General features: G+C 40.3%; 1 protein-coding gene across 6 annotated transcripts; it reads left to right on the top strand.

Annotated features, from left to right (window-relative positions):
* Positions 1–431: 431 nt before the first annotated feature.
* LOC129362532 (catenin delta-1-like) lies at positions 432–21168 on the top strand. 6 transcript variants are annotated; one of them, XM_055034086.1, is made up of 22 exons: positions 432–716; positions 5341–5465; positions 7071–7234; positions 9631–9699; positions 10223–10342; positions 10428–10684; positions 11759–12046; positions 12142–12379; positions 12486–12708; positions 13610–13796; positions 13873–13990; positions 14102–14255; positions 14471–14488; positions 14775–14843; positions 15639–15766; positions 15892–16042; positions 16133–16325; positions 17092–17300; positions 17420–17461; positions 17568–17635; positions 17798–17900; positions 19626–21168. In XM_055034086.1, the coding sequence occupies exons 3-21, from the start codon at positions 7076–7078 to the stop codon at positions 17855–17857; spliced, it is 2751 nt and encodes a 916-aa protein (XP_054890061.1). In that variant the 5' UTR covers positions 432–716; positions 5341–5465; positions 7071–7075; the 3' UTR covers positions 17858–17900; positions 19626–21168. The 6 variants fall into 6 exon arrangements, with proteins under 6 accessions (XP_054890061.1, XP_054890066.1, XP_054890064.1 ...); XM_055034088.1 differs by lacking the exon at positions 432–716 and adding an exon at positions 754–1202; XM_055034091.1 differs by lacking the exon at positions 7071–7234 and having other exon boundaries at positions 433–716.
* Positions 21169–22042: the final 874 nt, after the last annotated feature.

Raw genomic sequence — 22042 nt, 5'->3', positions numbered from 1 at the left:
TAAATGGGACTTAATACAAATATATTGCCAGACTTTTCAGATTTCTATTCATAAAACAGAAACAAAATTTATGAACTTTGAATTTTCTTTAATTACTTAATGGAAGTAAAACAAGCAGATTTCATCAAAGCACGTCAGGAAATGCCTAATATAGACATCAAGGAATACCAAAGACGTCAGGGAGTTTTTCCACTGAAGCGAGTAGTTAGTTGTAGCGTTGTTTTTATGTGCCAACCATTTTCTCGTGTCAACGTGGAATGCTGCTCCTGCTCCCCCACGGAGTGCACCCAAGCTTCCCCTTCGTGACCATTGTTCTTGGGCAATCAATGAAATGACATCAGTGTGTGTTCAGAGGCGGAAATACATGGGAGGAGACAGGAGGCGGCACTGCAAACGGAATTTAAATCCCCTATTTTACAATTGCAATAACCAACCTGGTCACACAAGGAGATGTGTGTTTTGATCGAGAGGGTTTAGTCGTAGATTTGGTAAACTGTTCGCGGGGACGACGCACACCTGTACGACACATTCCGGGTGCGACGTGTTTACCGTAAAGCCCTTGAAATCCCGCCCCTCCGTTTGGTAGAAAACTGATGTCGCTTGGTTTTCCACAAGGCTGACCCACAGGACAGGGAAGGAGGGGGAGAGAGAGAGGGCAGAAAACACTAAAAAACGGAGTAGTCTGGAAGGGGTCGGGGCTGGTTTTCCCTCAGCAGGTGAGTAAATCCTTAATTATTCCCAGATGTTTGGTCGTAATTTGCGCTTTTCGTGCCTCCCTCCCGTTACTCGCACATTTTGAGGGCACTGCAGCGTTGCCAAGGAGTGGTCGCTTTTTTCGACAGATGAGCACGACTTCTCGGTGGCTAACGTTGGCTAACGATGCTAATCTGAAAGTTCAAACAGATTAATCTCCCAGCGAACTGTGCGACGCCAAAGACCATATAATACCAGCGAGTACGACTGCGAATGCCAGGATAGGTTTTCTGTAAACGCCGCTTGGCCGCTATGTCTAAATAATTTAGCGGACGATGTGTTTGGTATGCTAACGTTAGCTCCCCTGTCGGAGGGCTATGTGGGTTATTGTGATGCTAACGTTGCAGGACAGCCAATCCAGGTCATTTTGCTGCTGAGCGAGCATTCAACTCAACAGAGCTGATTTCTGTCTCATTTAGCGGGGCGGTGGCGTTTACAAAGCTCCCAACGTGAGTAAAACGCACAACTCCTAAACAATTGGTCTTTTTTTATGATGTATTTCTGCTGTTTGATGACGTCCTCTTCATTGCTGCTGACCCATATTGCCAAATAATCTGTGTGATTTCTAAATCACTGGAATGCTGGCTGCTCCTAACTTGAGATGCTTCTCATTCTGGCTCCACATTTCTGATTATTTTAAGGTTTGAGAGAGAGAGAGAAAAAAAAAAAGATTAAACTGATTGTTTATTTCAATTTCACACCCACAGTGGAAACACAGTGTGCCACCGGGTTTTCCTGCAGGACTGAATAACAAAGTAAAAGGAAAACATATTTGAGTTGTTTAATGTTAGTTGATGACGTCGTAAGAGGTAAAAGAATTGACATCATCAAGTTGCACTTGTAAATACTAGTAAATAAGTAGACTGGCGCCGCAGAAATGAACTAATTGAGTCATTCTAGTAGTCTTCCTCTCATGTGTTGCCAGATTGTCCTATAATTGATTCAGCGGTCTTAAAAACTGCTCAAATGTTTTGCTAGAGTCACACAGACTAACACAGACGTTAATTTGAAGCAAGAACCTGATTAGGAAAAATTCAAATTTATGACCTTTAGTCAGTCTTCATTAAAAGCTTTTTTGTCTTATCTTAATAATCAACTAGATGACAAAACAAATGAGCATTTTTCTATAATGATGAACTACTGAATACTGACCCAAATTCAAGAGAATTTGATTGCTTTAAAGGAAAAGTCTCAATAGAGCCTTAAAGCATATTTTGCTATTTCATCACCTCGACTCCTTTTGTTGATGACTAAACCTGACCGTAAATATTTAAGGCATGATTGTGTGTACATTAAAAAATGTCTTTGCGAAATCCATTCCTCCGTGTAGGTGGTGGTCGGTCACACAGCCTGAGATTATCGGTGAACCTGTTGGGTGGGTCTTGTGTGAACGTGTTTTGTTACTGGAAGAAGGGAAAAAAAAAAAAGCATGGGTGTGGATAACCGTCAGCGTGAATGTGAACGTGTAAGCTAGCCTTTTTCTTCTTTGTAAACACCGGTTTCATGCAGACGTATACTGGATTATGGTTTAAAGACTTCCATTTAAGCTTTAGGTCCATCCAGGTAGCTGTTTATATAGTAGGTGTTTGAACTTTAGGTGCAACAGGCTCAGGTTTGTTGTTGTTCTGCTGGTGCCGCCACTAATAACACCACACGCCGGGCTCTCCTGGCAACTTGTCTCCAAGCCACCGTTTGATTGCTGACACATGCTCTGGACATAGCCTGTGATTGTGTCTGCTCTCTTAAGGACTCTGGGTTAATCCATAGAGAGCCGTACCGAAGGGTGTCTGCATATGTGCGTACATGTTAACTTCACATGTGTATGTGTGAGGAGGTAAGTGGATTAGTGGGGTAAAGCTTCAATCCCATTACAAGTCTTGCTCAGCTTTAGCATCACACTGACTTCAACATCAAACGACGGTGTCGGTTCGGCTGAAGTCGCTTGGCCAGATGTGGATTTCTGTGAGTGCTTCTCTTGTTTCGGCAGGTGTGAGCGCTCATTTCAACAACTCGAGTTTAATTAAGTCGACAAGGCCTTCATTGATGGTTACGCATGCGCATGATCACAGATGTCTTCTGGCAGGGTTAAGTGAGTCATGCTGACTGATGGCTGCAGAATCAGACGGGAATATTTGACTCGTGGTGTGTCAGGGTTCAATCAGATGTTGTTGACCTCGGAGGCGACGTACTTGTCGTTTTGAACTTTTGCTGCTGTCATGCTTTGGACGAGCGAGCGTGACCCTTCCTCTGTGCCCTCTTGTTCCCTTCAAAGTTTGGAAAGCACTGTCAGGACTTTTGGGGACATGTGACTGGTTGTATTAAAAATTACACTGTTAGATTCATCCTGTATCATTATGGATATAAATTATAGTTTTTGTCTCCCTTTATAAAGGTCATAGAGACAGAAGTGAAAATGATGAACTATTTTAACAAAAATAGGAAGTGAATTATGTTTGTGTAATTTAGTCATGGGGCAAATGGCGCACCGTGATCCAGAAAGGCGGCCATCGGCGAAGGTCCTGTAGGTGGCGGTTCTGTCGTGGAATCTGTTTTTCAGGGAGCTGAAGATCCATCTCTGATGTTGAATCCATAACATCCTGTTTCTCAGGAAGCTGGCGCGAGGGGAGAGGGGAGGGAGCGGCTGTGGGACAACATTGATTGTTTTCATTGTTTGGCGAAACGCGCTACTAACTTTCAAGGCCAAAACCAACAGCTGCGAGAGACGTGGGGAGTGGACAGAAGCCGTTCGTGTCCATAGAGGAACCAAATTTAACCCTCTTCTCGCATGGACACACACACACTCACTCACACACACACAGGCCCGCTCAGATGTGTGCGCTGATGTTATCTCTACTCCCCCGGCTCGTTTCACCTTGCTGTCTGTTCTGTCAGTTGCACAAACTTCACATTGTTCCCACCAGCCTCCCAGACTGACAGCTGCAAATTCCCTCCTGCCTGTGGTTAAACTCCAGTCACTCACACACTCCATGCTCTTACAAAATCACACTCCCCTCCAAGCTTCTTAAGAAATAACAATCATGGTGTATTATTCATTCGTTGCTTTCTCTTTGCGTATGAAGTTGAGAGCTTCTGGATGGTTGAAAGGGTGGCTGATAAGATGTTTTTCTTTTTCTTTCCCTCGTGTCACAGTGACCGAATAAGTCGCCTTAAAACGCAACAAAAGTAAACAGAGATAGCTGAATAATGATTAGCCACTGTTCCTAAGTGTTACTCTGCTTTTCAGTGCAGACAAGAGTGGGCTGTGAAGTTGAATTGGCCCAAAACAATGGCAGGAATGCAAGATTAGCCATTATCCTTTATTCAACAAGCCCAACCTTATCTCTATTATTTCTGATGCTCTTTTATCTTTATGTTTGCTCCTGCATTCCCTTTTGTTTTCCTACCTGAGAGTCCACTTTGGGTTGTGTAGCACAACAGCAAGCCCTATCTGTTGTGGATAAAATGTGCCCTTTCCTGACTCTGACCAAATATGGTCATGTGTGAAGCAGCACTGCAGTCTGCTATTGGTTCAGGTAGAAGGCTATGACTCCTACTGTTGGGTTTGTGACCTCATGTCTGTGTCAGTCGCTCCTATCCCGCATGTAAATCCAGCTCCCAGTGGTTGTTGCAGATTTTCTTTCCTTGGGAAATTTCACCTAAGCCACTCCTGTTCTCAGTAGGCTGTCCTCCCTCCTTCCCGTTTTTGAATCACCCTGCTTGCCACACCCCATGCTGGGAATAGAGTGACACTTAATTGTATTTTTAAGAAATCCCCAAGAGCACATGGAGTCTTCCTGATGAAACCACGAGCCCTCTACACGGGCATCACAAACTCTGATGGGACTTGTGCAATCTGATGGAGGTGAAACTGTGAGTCACTCATCACCATCTCTCGCTCTCATTATGCCGCCGCTTGTCTCTCCATTTGCACTTGTTAGTGCTTTAACCTGTCAGACCCAGAAGCACCTGCTGCTTGAAGTGTAAATGCGGGACATAGTTGGTTGGCCAAACCCTTGACACTGAGGTATACGTCTGTGCTTGTTGACCAGATGCAGCGAGAGACAGGAAAACACAAATCGAGCCGCTGCCCCTCTCGTCCAACCGGTCGGGCAGGTGTGTGGCAATGGCTGCTGCAGCAAAGCGTGGATTAGGAGATAAGGGCATCCGGGATAAAAGGCAGCTTAGTTGAGAAAACAGCTGCATCAGGTTGGCGTTTTTCACATTTAAAATGCGACTCCACCTGAGACAGAAACCCGAGTTCTTTGTGGCCGTTTCGATCTCTCAAACACATTTTCTCGTTTCTGCTGACGGTTAAATTTTCTGTGGCTGAGAGCAAGCTGCAGGTCGGTCAGCTTCCCACAGCTAGCTGCTGTACGCAGGCCAAATGTTGGGTAAATACAGGGTGTGTCTGAAGGCTGGGGCTACTGTGCATCTGCCTCTTCCACTCACACTGCAAACACAGCTCTGTTGACACGCGCGTTCGCCTTTTACTCGCCATGTTGCCGTTTTTCAGACTTGGACATTTAATGAAAAATGTCTCCTTCACTATCTCTGTTCTTTCCCCTCCACCTCTGTCCTTCTCTGTAGTTCATCCCCCTGTTTGTTTTTGCTTGGGTGTTGAAGAGGCCTTCTCCACATGTTCAACTAGAGCTCCATCTCTGAGCGCAGCGTGACCTCTCACCTCTTCTACCAAGCCACGCCCACAGGTGAAGGTGTGTATCCGGGATTTTTGCTGAGCTTTTTATACACTTTGTTTGCTTAAACTGCAGTGAGAAATGTGAACTTCTTGTATTTCTTTTTTCAAGCCAAACTGAGAAATGAACACTTCTCCTTTCGATTTGATGCTTAACTTCCTGGTGAAGTTTTATGCTGTTGTTTTTTTTTTTCTTTGTCAAAGTAAATTTAAGTAGTGTTTTAATTAAAAGGGCAGTGACACTTGTTTTTTTTTTTCAAAATATCTAACAATGCTGAAATAACAAAAAGTAATGTAGCCTACAATCAGTTTCCATCATGCAGTTTCCCATAAAACAAAGTCTTGTCTTGACACGACTCCTAATGTGGCAACTTAAAGCAGTCAGAAGCCTAAAGTGGCTCCTCCATTTGTGCATGAAGCTCGTTTATCAATCTGGATGCAGAAGCAAACTAAAACACTGACAAACCAACATATTGCATTATTTATCTTCGGTGCATTAACTGGAACATTGAAGCATTTCTCTTATCGCTGCCCCACACTACTATGACGCCAGTTTGAGCACTTGACTGTATGATAACCTTCATTAAAATACCACTTTATTGGAATAGAGACGTTTACAGACTGATGCAAAACCTTATCTATTTGGTTTTATTTAAAACAGAAAAGCTTGAGTTCTTCCTACTGCGGCTGAAATATATTTTAGTAATGATGTTTAGATTTTAATTCTGATGCACTGAAGAAAAATGACTAAAAATTAACATGTACTTTTATACATTTTGATTAATAAGCTGACATTAGATGACATGTTTGTCATGTTTTGTTCTCATGCAGCAATTTACCATCAACTTCTTCACACATGTGGCTTTAGTTGGTTGGTTTGAAACCAAACTGCATTAATAAGAGAGCTGCATGTCTTCAGTGCCTACCAAAATATCCTTATTGAAACTGGACCTTTTAACAAATTAAACATTTTTCAATTTCAAGATTTTTTTTTTGCTTCATCGCATTTATTTAAAAAGTCTTATTACACTTGTGTGAAAATTCTTTTGCAGTTTGATCTATTTTAGTCTGATATTTGAAATGGTTTTGAAACCACTTGCTGTAGATTTGGCATTACATCTGAACTGTTTCCTGGTGCAGCGTAAAACCCTGGAGTTTCATTATTTTGCTTTCACAGGTTGGATGAAAGTCGTGTAAAGAAGTGGGGAGAAACTTTGAAGTCAGACCCGGCTTTTTCAAAGGAAAAACATAATAATCCACTGTAGTCTCAGGGATTTTTTTTTGATGCAGGTTTCAGATATCATGCCTTTATGGTTGTGACTAATGTTCTTTTATAGTTGAGGTAAAAGCAAGACCAACTCTTGTGCAACCTTGATGCCAACAGATATCTAAGATGATGCCTAATTCTGAGTCATTCTCGGTGGTTTTTCAGCTGAAACTGGGCAGAAAAGAGTAACTCTCTTCTTTTCAGTACCAAACCTCTGGATCATGTAGAATCAGATGTAGCTCCGTGTTGTTCTGGAGTATCAGGTTTTACTTTAAAAACCCCTCCTTGTGTGCTGCTGTGTTTTCATCTGTATGGCTGTCTGTAACGCCCCCACTCTCACCCCTTGGGGCTGTTCAGTGTGTATGGAGCAGTGTGAGAACGCAGCGGCTCTGTTGGAGTCAGTCAGGGAGCAGGAGGTGCAGTTTGAACAGCTGACCCGGGCTCTGGAGGAGGAGCGGAGGAGAGTTGGCCTCCCTGCCACCAGCCCCATGGCCCTGGGTCACCCCTTCCCTCTCACACAGGTAACGCGCCCCGAAGAGTTCAAAACATCCCCATTTTCCCATCTTCTGCATCATGGATCCTTCTCCCCCTCATCTGCACCATCCAGTGAATTTAGTTTTAGTCCTTCAATAGCCTCCATCAGTCATTCTTGCCCTCTCTCTCCTCGGCTCCACCTCCTCTCCATCAAAACTCTGCAAACTGTGCCTTTTTGTGTGTTTTGCAGTGAGTTTCCTCTATTTAAGCCCTGGTTCACAGACATTGTTGCATGCCTTCATACTTCCTCTGCCGCTGACGTTTTTGAGATGGCCGTCACTCTTTCAGCACTCTGTCACTCACCGGATGTTCTCTTTAATGTCGATGAGCTTCTTTTGTTGCCTGTTCTGGAATTTCAGAAATGCTCCTCCTTCCTTTCAGCATGATGAAATGGATCTGATGGCTGTGCATGTCACTTGGTTTTCCATACAAAGAAGTACAAAGTAGTTTACAGACACGATATTGTGTCATTCCAGTTCTGCATTAATCATTTTTTTCTTCTGAGATTGAGTTGTTAATGTAGTCCCAAAGTAAGTTTTAATTGTTTTCTTATATTTAAATGCCTTCTTAATATTTGGCTTTTACTGGTGTAATTGATGCAATTTTGAAGCGTAGTCATTTAAGTAGAATAAACTCCATCCAGTATTTTTGCTTGCTATTCTGGTTTATTCAAATGGACTCAAACTATTCAAATCGTTGCCTCAACAAAAGAAATGTGCAAATAAGAGCTGAATTTTTAAATACATGATCAGAATTTGCTTTTTTGCTGATTTGAAGGAAGAAACTAGTGATGAAATGTCCAGACTTATCACTAAGCAATACTTTATAATATTATTGCTATTTTATTTTTTTTTACATTATCCTTTTTTCTAAAGTTCAGACTTTTCCAACTAGTATTTTATAATTTGATATTGTTTTGTTTGGTATAATTTATTGAAATATAAATGATTGTTTCTTTTTTTTGTTTTTTTATCAAACAGACATCTGCTGCTGCCTTTGCATCAAAAACTTGACTTTTTTTTTTTTTTTTTTTTTTTTTTTTTTTTTAGTAAAGTCTTGATAAACTTAAACAGGAAATACAAACTTTGCTAAGCTTTATGATTGAGATCATTTTTTATTTACAGAGTTTAAATGGATTTTTCTGGATTATTCACCATCAGATCTAATCTTGCCTGAATCCTTAGAAGCTCTTCCAGTAGGGAGAAAATACATTTTGATGAAATATTTTTTTCTTACTCTTACATCAAAGAAAAAAAAAATCTTAATTTATTTGGGTGAAAGTCTTTGCCACATCATAGCCTCATTGGCTATTACTGGAGCTGGTTATAAACATTCATTTACAAACATGAAAGTTTTTTTTTTTTTTTTAAACTCCAGATCAGACTTTTAACTCGAGAGTCTCTTTCTCCATCACACCCAAATCAATGATTGGGTCATTAATTGGACATATTAGAAGTTGACTGTATCTTGACACATTCCTACTTTTTATTTTATTTTTCTAAAGTAAAAACTTTTAAAGTTTAAATGTTTAATCCAGTCCAGATTTTTAAGGTAGTATTAATTTTAATGTGTCTGTGTTTATCTCAGCTTTCAGCTGTGTTTTTAATTTGTTGGGCGGGTAATAAAATCCAACTGGTGTTTGTTTTGTAGTCACGTGACTGATCTCAAAACAATAGAAAAAATGTAGTATGTATACAAATGTGACATTTTTACATCGATGTTGATGGAGGTGAACTGAAGTTTTCCACCAGGACAAAGTTCATCAGGGTCGGTAGACTAGAAACGACGACCTGTAAAGGAAGTGTGCCCCACTGGATATAAAAACACTGCCTTCCCTGCCCGTTAATTTAAAATAACAGGCCTTCCTCCTAGTTAGACATGACCCCTAATCTGGTGTGATGCAGTATGAATGTGGCCTGAGTCAGAAGGTTGTCTGAGTCACCATAACTGTCATAGAGAAACTGATAGTAACTGGGTGGATGACTGATGGCTGGACAAGATATCTAAAGCAATGTAGCGATGCTGTGTTTGCATGACTGATATTTCAGGGAGTTTATCTTAAGAATGAATGTTGGTCACAGTTTGATTCGAGTTTGTGGCAAGAGGTGGTTGCGTAAGAGAGCAGAGCAGGAGGAAGAGGAGTGCAAGAGCGTTTGTCTGCATTCCAAAATGTTTGCCTTTTTTTCTGTGTGTCTGGCGCTGATTCACTGAGCCATTAACATGCAGGGACAGGTTGGTCAGCTCTGACTGGGCTTTAGCAGCAGCTAGAGGAACTCTGATTACTTTTAAAAAAGCACACAGTTTTGTCGACTAATGAATATGTGTTGAAGCAAACTGATGTGGTGCTTAATATGATGTTCACAGTGCTTCTTCTCCATCCTAGAACGGGCGTTTAGGGGATGCAGACATAGAACGTCTGAAGCTGACTGACTCGTACATAAACGGCACGCAGGTGTGTTTTTTTATTTTTTATTTTATTTTATGCTTGATATAGGGCAACTGATTGTTTTAGTAATTGAACAAAATGTCAGTGTACAAATTTTTCATTCAACCACTAACGCCTTTTTTTTTACACAATATTATAAATTCATTGAAAGATGCAAATAAGCCAGTCAGTTATTTTTTCATATATATATAATTTTATTTTTTTGTACTTAAAATTTAATATTGTAGGATATGTCTGCAGCTGAAGAAATACTGTATTAATATGTTATGATGTTTTTATTAATAATGGGATAGCAAAAGATGCCTAATTTATTTTTTCACTTGGAAAACTATGCCACTTGAATTCAGTGTTGAACAGATTTACCATTTTTTTATTTTTTTAATCTTAAATACAAAATGTGGATTATTTGTACAGTTTTATTACTAGATTGATGATTATTTCACTAATAAGTGAATCATAATGAATTTGATTAATTGTTTCAGCACCAGCTTGATCTCTGTGTTTTTGCAACATTTGCTCTTGCATATAGTACAGAATGGTGGACCCCGCACACGGAGCTCTTGATGATGGCTACACACCTGAGGATGAATCCCAGGAGGTACACTCTGTCTTTTCTGAGGAAGGAACCACCCGGAGGACAGATAACGGGGTAGAGCAATGTTTCATGCTTTCATGGTTTTTGTATCTCTTAGAGAGTTTTCCTAAACTAATGTGTCTTGGCTTTTCTGTGTCAGATGAAGAAACCAGTCTCGCGCACGGTCCCGCCCTCTCAGTCGTCTATGGATGGGATGTTGTCACCAGCTATGGGGGTCTACAGCGCCACACTGGACAGGCCATACAGGCCCACGGGGGTTGGGGACTACCCAACCGCGACAGTACCCCGAAATTATCACTATGGTCCGGTTGGCGGCTACGAAGACTACCGGCCAGGTCCGCCGTCGGAGGCATACACCAGCCTGAGCCGGGGCTCGCACATGGATGAGCGCTACAGGTACAGAAATACAAGCAACTCGGAGGAAGTACAAACGCAGAACTTCAACGTTCTGCTTCGTCCATCACATTTGTTACAAAAACTTTTTATTTTTATTTATTTATTTTTTTGGAACAGAGCATGCTCTGCAGAAATTTCAGTTTCAATATGAATGCAAAACCACTGGTAGACACTAATAAAATGCTTGCATGCCTCTGCTTTTTTATTTTTATGTTCATTTTTTTTGGTCAGCTCCATTACTGTACTTGCATTTAACCAGTGGCCTGGTTAAATTATTGAACGTATTATTTCCTCTTTGTTTTCTTCACACGTTGCATGTTAATAATCAGCCAGAAACTTGTAAACAGGCCTGAGAACCGAGAACACTTTACATGTTCTGTTTTCTGTACATTTGAGGAAGCTCAAATGTGGCAAACCACTTTATACCTCTATTTTCCGTGTAAATAAGTGCCCAAAGTAAATGTGAAACTGCTTTAGTGTTCACCTGGACCACTGTGATGTTTTTACAAAGTTAAGATCTCTGAAATGTGCTTTTCTCTTCCATCAAACACCTCAGTTGTTTGCCACACAGATAAGATGAAACCATCTTATCTGGATTTATATTAAAAATATTTAGCTACAATTGAAAGAAGACAAAATTAACTTCCAAGTAACTTTTCAGAATGAAGTGGGAGCTTGTATAAGTCAATTATTTAATATTGATGAGAAAGTGCTAATTATAAGTGAAACAATCTGCTAGTGGAGCAACACATTTTTTCTATGTGACAAGTTAAAATGTTGGCAGATTATTTCCTTTTATAGCTAGAACTTTTTTACCAATATTAAAGAATTGACTGAAACAAGCTCCAACTTCTTGCTGAAAATTACTTTTAAGTTAGTTTTGCCTTAAGTGTACTAAGATACTTGCACTAGAATCTAGTGGTAATATTTGATGTTTTTGCAATAATTTGCTTCTAACTCTTTAACTAAACCTCAGTTCATAAATCTTGAACTATTCTTGTAATGGCATTTATTCTGTTGGAGGGAAGCATTTCACAGATTTTGGTCTCCATGATTCTCCTCCTCGCCTCGCAGGCCTGTCGATGGCTACAGAACTCTGGACTCTGGCTACAGGGCCCACAGCCGCCAGCAGCTGGATCCGTACGCAGCGCAGCCCCAGGTGAGTCGCATGAGGGCTCTGGGGTCAGCGTTGGATATGAGGTATGGCCACGCCCACTACGGACTGGAGGATGATCAGCGCAGCATGGGGTATGACGACTACGGCATGGGGCCTCCACCCATGCACCCTGGAGGTTATGGTACAATGCCTCGCCTTGGGCCGGGCCCTGTTCTGGGTCCAGGAATGGACAGACGCAGACTCAGGTATCACAAAGTCTTGCTCTTATTGGATAATTTCTTGAAGCACCAGCTCCAGGATGCTCTTGAAAAATATTGCTCCATCTTCCTGAAATCTGCAGAAGTTGCGAAGATACTTTGGACAGTGATATGGGAGGAGTCGACCCTTATGCATGGGGGGTTCCCGCAACGTTGGAGAGGGAGAGCATGGTTTCCCTGGACAGCATAATGAGAAAGGGCCCTGCCACTTGGAGGCAGCCAGATCTACCAGAGGTGATCGCCATGCTGAATTACCGTCTGGATCCTGTCAAGGCCAACGCCGCTGCCTACCTTCAGCATCTCACTTTCAAAAATGATAAGGTGGAATATTGCTCAGTTGCATGAACAATAATTAATTACGATCCAATATTTCAGGTTTTGTTGCTTAATATTCAGGTTTTTACATAAGGTTTCTAACCACTTTTAGGTGAAGTCGGAAGTGCGCCGCCTAAAGGGCATTCCAGCCTTGGTGTCGATGTTGGATCATCCCAGTAAGGAGGTTCATCATTCAGCCTGCGGTGCTCTGAAGAACATTTCATACGGGCGAGACGCAGACAACAAGATCGCCATCAAAAACTGCGATGGTGTTACTGCCCTGGTCAGGCTGCTGAGGAAAACCCACGACCAGGACCTCACTGACACGATCACAGGTCTAACCTCTAACTGGGTTCTTGGTTTAAAAGTAACCTTTTGTTTTGCTTCTTTTTCTTTTAGAGCTGAGCGATAACTTGACTCGACTGATCAAAGTTTTGGTTTTTAGAGACCATCAAATTAGTCCTTTGTTTTCCATAGTTCAGAGAGATGTCAGGATGCCCACAGCCGCCATCTGATTTGACAAGCATGTTTTATAGTTCAGATTATTTGGACATTGAAATCAAGTCAAAACATGTTAATCAAGGGTTAACATGTTTTTTTTTTTTTTTTTTACATTACAAGAGTACGGTCACTGTAATACGAGAATAGTTATATGACAAAAGTGATGTAATCCATAATAGTCATATTATTTCTAATAATTTTAAAATGATTTTTCTTATTTAGAAAGGTGTCTTCATTCTGCTAAAACTATGTCATACTTTTTGTAAATATTTTTTTTACTGAAAGTGTGGGGAAAAATAAAAGATTAAAATCAATTGGAAATAAGATCTGGTATGAAGAAAGAGTTTCCATACCAGACAAAATACCATATAATTTATTATAATAAGAAAATACATTATATTTTTCAAGGTTGAATCAATTACAAACTCGAAATATCTGGCGAGTGGATGAAATAAATGATCAATTTTTTAAATTTCACTCCTGAAAGCTTAATTGATTATTAAATATGTGAAAAAATTATATGGTAAAGTCAAAGCAAATGTAACGTACTGTCTCATGAATCAATAAAGCGCTGAATTTCATGCTTTTTATCCACACACACTCTACAAACCAGTCATACCAAAGCAATCCATACTTCAGAGATGCAAGAGGCTTTGCTGTTCCACACAATCTGCTTAGTTTTCTCACAGTTAGACCCACATAGCAAACTTAAAATATGCTCTAATTTTGCAACAGGCACCTTGTGGAACCTCTCCTCCCATGATTCGGTGAAGATGGAGATAGTGGACCACGCTCTGCACGCTCTCGTCGACGAGGTGATTGTTCCTCACTCAGGCTGGGAGAAAGGTGGAGGCGAGGAGAGCTCCAAACCACGACATTTGGAGTGGGACACAGCCTTGACCAACACTGCTGGCTGCCTTAGGTATTGGATGGAAAGTGGAGAGAATTGAGAGGGAAACGTGAAATTATGTCCTTAACTTTTCCACCTCGTTCATCAGGAATGTCAGCTCAGAACGGAGCGAAGCCAGACGAAAGCTGAGGGAATGCGCAGGGCTGGTGGATTCTCTCATGTACATTGTCCAGTCACAACTCAACCACAAAGATGTGGATAATAAGGTTATTATTATTATGTTACTGGAATCTGCACATTTTTCATCTATGCATCTTTAATCCCTAGGTTCTGTTTTTTTCATCATGATGAACTTTTGTCTCCCCATGTTTCTGCAGCTGGTGGAGAATTGCGTCTGCCTTCTGAGGAACCTGTCCTATCAGGTTCACCATGAAATCCCTGGCTGCGAAAATTACAAAGACCTGACTCCTGTCAACCATGGCCCCGCCTCAGCCCATAAGGGAGGCTGCTTTGGTTCACGAAAGGGCAAAGGTCAGTGTCGGGACAAGCTTTCAGTCCAAAATTTCCTCTGTGTTTGAGACTTCTGCTGTTTGAAAGCCAGGCAGTCGCTGGTTGGTTTGAGCTTGCTGGTGGCGGAAGCACCTGTTGCTGTTTTTCACACTCTGCCACTGTTTCCCTTCTCCTCTCCCTGCTCCCTCTGTCTTCCCACCCTCCTTCATGTCTTCCTATCTCTCTGCCGTGTTTAGATGAGTGGTTTTCCAAAGGTAAGATTTTCCTCTTGGTGTTGTCTTGAATGCTTAAGAGCTGCTGCCATCATCCATTTTACTAATGCTAAACAAACATCAGTGAGAAACAAAGGCTGTTAACTCGTGTCAGACGGGCATGAACATTCGTCACTGAAACGACGCTGCATGCCGACGGTGCTTTCATCACTCGTTGTCATTTCTAGAAGTAGGACACATAAAGCTAATTTTGCCTGCATGGGATATTTATTTGATCATTTCTCCGATTTTTAATTTGATTAAATTTTATTTTTGTTTTAATTTGCAGCAAAGAAGGATGGGGATGATGGAAGTGCAGAGTCTTATGATTTTCCAAAGAGGACAACACCTGCCAAAGGTATGACCAGTAATTTTTTTTTTTATTCTAAACATCTGTTTGCTTATCAAGCTCAAGAGTTTGAATATGCGGACATGTTTGTATTTATCTTCATTTTAGTCTGAAAATGTTGAGTTTGTTTTATTGAGTGACATTTAAAAACCTTTTAACGTTTAAACCAGAGGTTCTCAAATTTCATGTTCAAAGGTTGGGGAAACAAATCTAGATCAATAAATTGTGATCAAATGAATTTAATCATCACTAAATCTTCTAAAATAAGTCATACTCGTGACCGTAGGCTGCTGTCATTTTGACAGTAAAGTGTGATGAACACTCTTAATTTTGTAAAAGATTTAGCATAAATTTAATTTCCTTTTGTGCCTCAGCAGTTAAAAGTGCCTTTCTATAAAAAATAAGGCTGAGCTATAAAAGTACAGCTATCAGTAGTATAGCAAGTGACGTAAATCTCAGATGCCCAGAGTGAGTCATAAAATAAATCAATAGATAAAAATTGCATTTATTTCATTGATAAGTTAAGCACACAACTGCTCTATTTATGTAGCAACCGTGTGCCCGCAGTTATATGGCGGGTCGGTTTCAGTCCCTGGACCTTGTGTCTGATACATGTGACTTTACTGCAACGCTGTTTCCCAAGGTCTTTAGCTTCCCAGGTAGCTGGAACGCAGCATTGCTTTTAGGTCAAAGGCCTCTCAGGAATCTGTTTGACCTCGAATGCTGTCTGAGATGATGTGTCTTCAAAACATGAAGTCAGCTAAAGGTTCATCAAGCGCTGTTCATTGTTTTGTTGACAATCAGGTTATGAGCTGCTGTACCAGCCAGAGGTGGTCCGTGTTTACACTTCCCTGCTCAAAGAGAGCAAGAACCCCTCGGTGCTGGAGGCGGCGGCCGGCGCCATCCAGAACTTGTGTGCCGGACGATGGACCGTAAGTATGAGATGCTTCAACAACTAAGTTACCTTTTTAAAATGCTTGAATTATGTTAATCCTGCTGTAAAGCTTTTGGAAAGCTTTGATTTAGCTGATGATGATGATGATGTGTATGTGTCCAGTTTGGTCGGTACATCAGAGCCATGATGCGACTGGAAAAGGGCCTCCCCATCGTGACAGAACTGCTCTCCCATAATAACGATCGTGTTGTTCGGGCAATGTCTGGAGCCTTGAGGAACCTCGCCATCGACAACCGCAACAGTGAGCTCTTGGGTAAGATGATCTTTTACTGAAAAACACGACCTGATGTTCACCTGCGCCGTGAAAATGAAGGAGTACTGACTCGGGTCTTTTCTCATGTAGGCGAGCATGCTCTGCCTCACCTGGTGGCTGTCCTGCCTGGAGGGCAGAACCAGTCCAGGCGCAATCTGTCAGAGGAAACCATGGTGTCGGTGCTGAGCACGCTCACTGAGGTGCTCGGCAACAACGTGGAGGCAGCAAAGAAACTGAGACTCGCATCCGGCATCGAGAGGCTGGTGCTCATCAGTAAAGATGGGTAAGTGTTTCAGGATTACAGATTTAAAAACCGTGTGGGGATATTATGAGAGTATGTATTCTGAAATCGAATTTTTAGCTCAGAAGAAATTAACATGTTAACGATAACAGCTAGGCTTTCTCCTGAGATAAAAGTGTCAAAATTGAAATCTTTTGTGTGGCTTTTGGAGAGGAAGCTGGTAACTAGAATTGAGCCAGGATGCAGCTTTGTCACACAACCTTCACATCAGCCTGCAACTTAGAAATGTCTTAATATTTTAAAATATTATGGGGTGTAAATCATGAGTATACATACTGAAAGCAAACAAACTAAGCACAGGGCACTCTAGGACACCAGCTGATAAACTCACTTTGCGATTAAGAACTTGGAAATGATACAAATTGAAGGATTTTAAGAGTTTTTTTTTTCTGTAGAACAAAAAAATTCAAATAAAGTGACTTTTTTTGACCTGCTTTCCATAGGTCAAGAATCGATAAATTTAGTCTGTTTGAAATCTCAAATTGTGTTGAATGCAGCAAAAATGTTTAATCTGATCAGTAGCTTAATATTAAACAGGCCTTTTCAACTTTTGCTATTAAAGTTACAAGTCAAAAATGTTGCATGGCTCACAAGTTTGAATTGGGTAACTGTCCCACTTTCAGACCAGAATCGAGTAATTACTTGTTCTTTAAAGCTCAACATCTCCCTTTAGTTTGTCTAATAAACTGTCTTGACAGTCTAAGCTGAACACTTCTTTAATTCGGGCACTTGTTCGGGTTTCTTCCAGCAGCCGCACTGACCGTGAGGTGCGAGGAGCGGCTCAGGTGCTGCAGCTCGTCTGGGCTCACAAAGAGCTGCGCCGGCCGCTGGAGAAGGACGGCTGGAAGAAGACTGACTTCCTGGTGAACCTGAACCCAAACACCGCGACCACCAACGGACCCAGCACCAGGCAGAACGGCACCTACGAGGACAGCACCACGCCGCTACTGGACAGAGGTACGGACATCATTTCTGCCTCTGAGCCTGAATATGCACGTTTCTTGAAATTAAAGTTTGTGAAATCAAATGTATGTTGCATATTTTTATTGTTGTTTTTCATGTCTGCTTATTTTTAGGAGATAAGAGGGATCTAATTCCCTTGAATGATCTTGGCCCTGGTTAGTATATTAATCTCTTCTTCTCTGTTTTTGTAAATTGGTATTAAAGTCACTCTATGAACGTACTGATCTGACTTTTTTTTTTTTTTTTTTGATCGTTCCTCAGATTCCTACTCTACACTGGACCAGAAGGAGAGGAGACACACTCTAGACGAAACCACAGACACTTTACCGGTACTTTAAAACCCCCGTTTCCTGCCTGAACTGTACTAATCCCTAACCTGATGCACCGCGCTCAATATTTCCTCGCTGTGACCTTTTTAATGCAACTTACTGACACTTCTCTCACAGTCACTTCCTGTCCACCTTCTTTCTCTCTCTTCCTCTGTCACTCAGCGAGGGGTGTATGGGAGCAGAAAGGGCTCCCTGCCTCTGTTGGACTCCTACGATGGTTAGCCCCGCCCCCTCCCCTCTACTCCCCTCTGCATGTAACAGCATGGTATGTCCAACTGACCTCTAATCCTGCATGTTTACTCTGAGCTTCTTTTGTCTTATTACTTCAGACCCTCGAATAAACTGGTGTAAATCCACGGTGGTGTGCTGGAACAGAGGTGGAGGTTTATTGTGGTCATGTTTAGATCTGTGACGCCCCCTGATGTCCTGTGATATTGCTGTAGTTTGCTCCTGATCCGGTCCTTGTGCGTTGTTTCTATCTCTGGATAATACAAGTTTAAACGCTGGAACGAGTGTGCAGTGGTGTTGTCACAATATCATCATTTTTAAAAAATTTTTACGGTCGTGAAATTATTTTTGCTTTCTCAGATTTAATCATTCAAAATATACAATAGGAGTAAAATATTTATCATTACATGACCCAAATCGAAATATTACTAATTGAAAACGCTACATATTTTTGGAATATTTTCTTTTTATATGGCCAGAGGATTCCTTTAACTTGATGTTCATACATGCTTCTCTAATGGATTCTCTATTTCTCTGTTGGCGGGTTCATATACAGTGGTGTCTATGAGCGCACCCTTGTGGTTATCCTTGAAACTGCACTCTATGTCCCAGCCTGTAAGAAGATTTAACTTGTCCGATTTTATTTTTTGGCACCACTTTGGAAAACACATATTTAGGGCAAACACCACTTGCAAGTATTTGGATCAAAACCTTTTTTTTTTTTTTTTTTTTAGATTCATGATCTGTGACACTAAACCATCAGGGACGATTTTGAGTTTATTTTCCAGGCATTTTTATAAAAGACGTGGTTACAAATTCAGAAAAAAAAATTATAATTTTATCATCACGGGTCATTTTAAAAATCATAGAGAAAAGTTTATGTAGTCTGAATCTATTTAGCCTTTTATTCTTGCAAGCACAGCTTGATGATAAGTCCAGTCACAGGATTTACCACTTCATGTATACACAGTCACAGAAGTGTTGATTTAAAAAAGCTTAATGTTTAAGTTGGTCTTAATTCAAGCACTAAAGTCTTTAAAATGTCAGAATTTCTCCTTTTAATTTAATTTGATACATTTATACAATCACTTTTTTTGTTAAATCTAGATCGCTATAAAAAGTGTGAGGAAAGCATAAAGTTTAAACAGAAGCTTCCTGTGTTACTGTGTCTTTCATTATCTTAAAGATGAAAAAAAAACCATTTGATTTTCTAGAGAATAAAATGAAGAAAATTTTCTTTTCAAAAATAAAAATAATTGTTGCTGTTTTTTGTTGAAACTGATCAAAGTTCAGACACTAAACAAATAAATTAAATGCTGAAACATTTCAATAAGGTAAAAGATTGATACTCAAAAATGTTATTATTCTATTCAGTCTCCCTAACTTTTTAAATAAACATTGTTACATTTGATTAATGGTCACAGAAAACACTTGAAAACCAATCTAATCCACTTGGTCCTGCCTTTATTGTACAAAGATGTTTAACTGATTTAAACTAAGTGTTAAATCACTGAAGTCTGAGCAGATTAAATCGCATTTAATCTGCTCAAGTATTTAGTTTAACGTTTGCTGAAATCGATCTCATCAAAATAAGTTTTCTTTCGCTCACCAGCTTTAATTAAACACGTTTTATTTTTTAAAAATTGTGACAGCACCAGTGCGCAGCTGCCATGTTGTATCAGTGTTGTTGTTCATAAATACTTTTTTTTTTTTCTCAGTGGTTTTTAATTAGCATGTTTTGCTGTTTTTTTTGTTTCTACAGAAAAACTCATAGTGTGCATCACCCAGACTGGGCCGTCCCTGCCCTACCACTGCTACTGAGGAGAGCAAGGAGGCAGACATGGACGCCGTCTCCTCCTCTTCCTCTGTCTTAACCCTCCTCTCTGTCGCCACACAGCTGGGATCTGAAGATGAGGATCAGCATCCAAAGAAAGTGGTTGCGTTTCAGAAAAACAGTTACAGACGGCACACACACACACACCTGTTTCATTCAATTGTAGCAGCAGAAATATATTCAGTTTATAAATTATAGTTGTCTTCTGTAAAGGCAATCACCTTTGTTGACAATCATTTTATTCTGCAGCCATCATCCTGCTTTTTTACCCCGTTTCTTTCTCTCGCTACTAAGTAAACAGATATTCATGCTCAATATGTTGCTGCCAGCCCCTGCATCCAAACGATGGATTTGTCTTTAGCCGTCTGTGTGGGGGAATATAGTGTACATAGAGAAACAGGATGACTGCATTGGTTTTGGCGCATTAATTTAAATTGTCCCTTTCCTGGGAATGCTGGGAGACTGGATGCATCCACAGGCCGCCCTGTAGATGGAGAATGTTTATATAGGAGTTATTTTCCTGTCTAGAGTTATTTTCTCTCTGTTGGGATGAGCACAGACCTGTATAGTTGTCAAAATGCTAAACCTGTGGCCGTGTGTGTGCGTTTCCTGTGTCAAAATGATTATGGACCCTTGTTTGTTGTTTTTTTATTATTATTATTGAGTAATGTCTTTGCTTGCATGGACCAGACACATTTGTTAATTGTTTTTGTCTGATTGTCCTCAGTTTTGATTTTTTTTTAACTGTCTTATGTTCCTGCTGCCTCTTTTTCCGTTTTTATTTTATTTAATTTGTTTGTTACTCCTGCCCTACCCCCAAGTAGAAAATAAGTTTCGAGCCGCTTGTTTCGTTTTATTTCTGCCTGGATTTAGCAGACTCGTCCAGTACAACGTGTCAAACCTGGTACTGAGATGTGAAGCTGTGACCAACACTACTACATGTTTAACTAACCAAACTTTTCCTGTCTCAATACTTAAAAGAATAAAATCAGGTGAACATTCTCTGACTTTTCAAATAAGAGTCTGCCATGTAGCCATTTATACCTGCACCTCTAAACCCGTTTTGCGTCGTCTGAAATATAAATTTCGGAGGCTTTTGTTACTCAGAGGAGACTCGAGTTTCCTGCAGCTTTGGGAGAGATGCTCTATAATTTAAATTTTGGTCTGACCCATTTGTTTTGTACTTTGTGTCCAGTGTGTGTTTTATTTTTGGGGGTTTGTGTGTGGGTGAGAGCATTATGCAATTTTTTTTTCTTTTTAATTCAACTTTTACTATGTTTTAAAAAGCAAAAGAGACCAATTTTTTTTCTTAATCTCTTCACACATAGTATATTTGTACTGTTGCCTATCCATGTAAAATTATGACGTACCATACACCTGCCTTGGCTCTGAGCAGTTGCTTTTTCAGTGAAGTATGTAACTGGTAATACTGTTTGTTTTTTTTTATAAATAAAGATTTTTTCTTAGACAAGTTTTTGCCATCTGTGTCGTGCTTTCTCTGAGTTGTCTAAGAAACGGCAACATGTCAAAGCTTTTTTTTTTTAAGTAAGTCCTTTTAAAACAAATGGTGATATTTTATATTAATCAATTTTGATTATGATCTTGATTCTATTAGTCTAGTTTCAATATATTCTTTCAATTTCAAGTGACATTGATGTAAAGTCATTTTATTCCCTCATCAGAAGCATACTCTTAAGTATGGAAAATTTATAGAACAGTACTCCTTCTTAAATGTATAATTAATTAAAAAGTAAAACCTTTTTGTGTTGAGAATTGTCTGCTTTTGTTTTCTATCAAAAACAAGTTGCTACTTTTGTAACATTCATTTCTCTGACTGACGATTGATCCCTCAGATTGAGTCTCTTTAGATTTTTTGCCGTGTAGATATTTAATCGAGTATAAATTCCCCACAAGAGATCAGTGGGAACTTCTGTCACCAAACATTTCTAATTAAAGAGCCGGTGTGTCTCGGTAATTTCATCCCCTGGCACTCGTTGGTGCAAGCTGCAAACACTAAAACTTGACCCTCTCTGATCTTCTCTCCCTAACATCAGTTTGCTCTGTGGAGCCTTTTGAAGTTTACTTTACGGATTAACTAATTGTCAAAGCTTTCTAATCCAGACAAAAAAGACTTGCCTTTGAACGAGCCTCGTTTCTACTCCCACAGCTCCTGCATCAAACACTTTGAACATGTTCACAACAAAGCAGCCAAAGGCTGAAGCGCTGACATTCTCAACTTTTCTGTTGTCTCCTGTTTCATATTGACATGATTTTGTGCTTTAGGGTTGCGCTCCAGTACATGTCTTGTCGTTTTCAGTATGTGGCACATTCGAAAGGCAGCTGCT

This window comes from Poeciliopsis prolifica, unplaced genomic scaffold, assembly GCF_027474105.1.
Source record: "Poeciliopsis prolifica strain line A6 unplaced genomic scaffold, Auburn_PproV2 SCAFFOLD009, whole genome shotgun sequence".
In the NCBI taxonomy this organism is placed as follows: domain Eukaryota; kingdom Metazoa; phylum Chordata; class Actinopteri; order Cyprinodontiformes; family Poeciliidae; genus Poeciliopsis; species Poeciliopsis prolifica.
The sequence above is the reverse complement of the archived record's forward strand: the minus strand, read 5'-3'. Positions and strand labels throughout refer to the sequence as shown.

Excerpts from the sequence above, each read along its gene's own strand:
- LOC129362532 (XM_055034085.1), top strand. The coding sequence starts at position 7,025 with ATGGCTGTCTGTAACGCCCCCACTCTCACCCCTTGGGGCTGTTCAGTG. Across the intron at positions 10,343-10,427 it reads CCCGGAGGACAGATAACGGG|ATGAAGAAACCAGTCTCGCG; the intron begins GTAGAGCAATGT and ends TTTCTGTGTCAG. Across the intron at positions 12,047-12,141 it reads ATGGACAGACGCAGACTCAG|AAGTTGCGAAGATACTTTGG; the intron begins GTATCACAAAGT and ends TGAAATCTGCAG.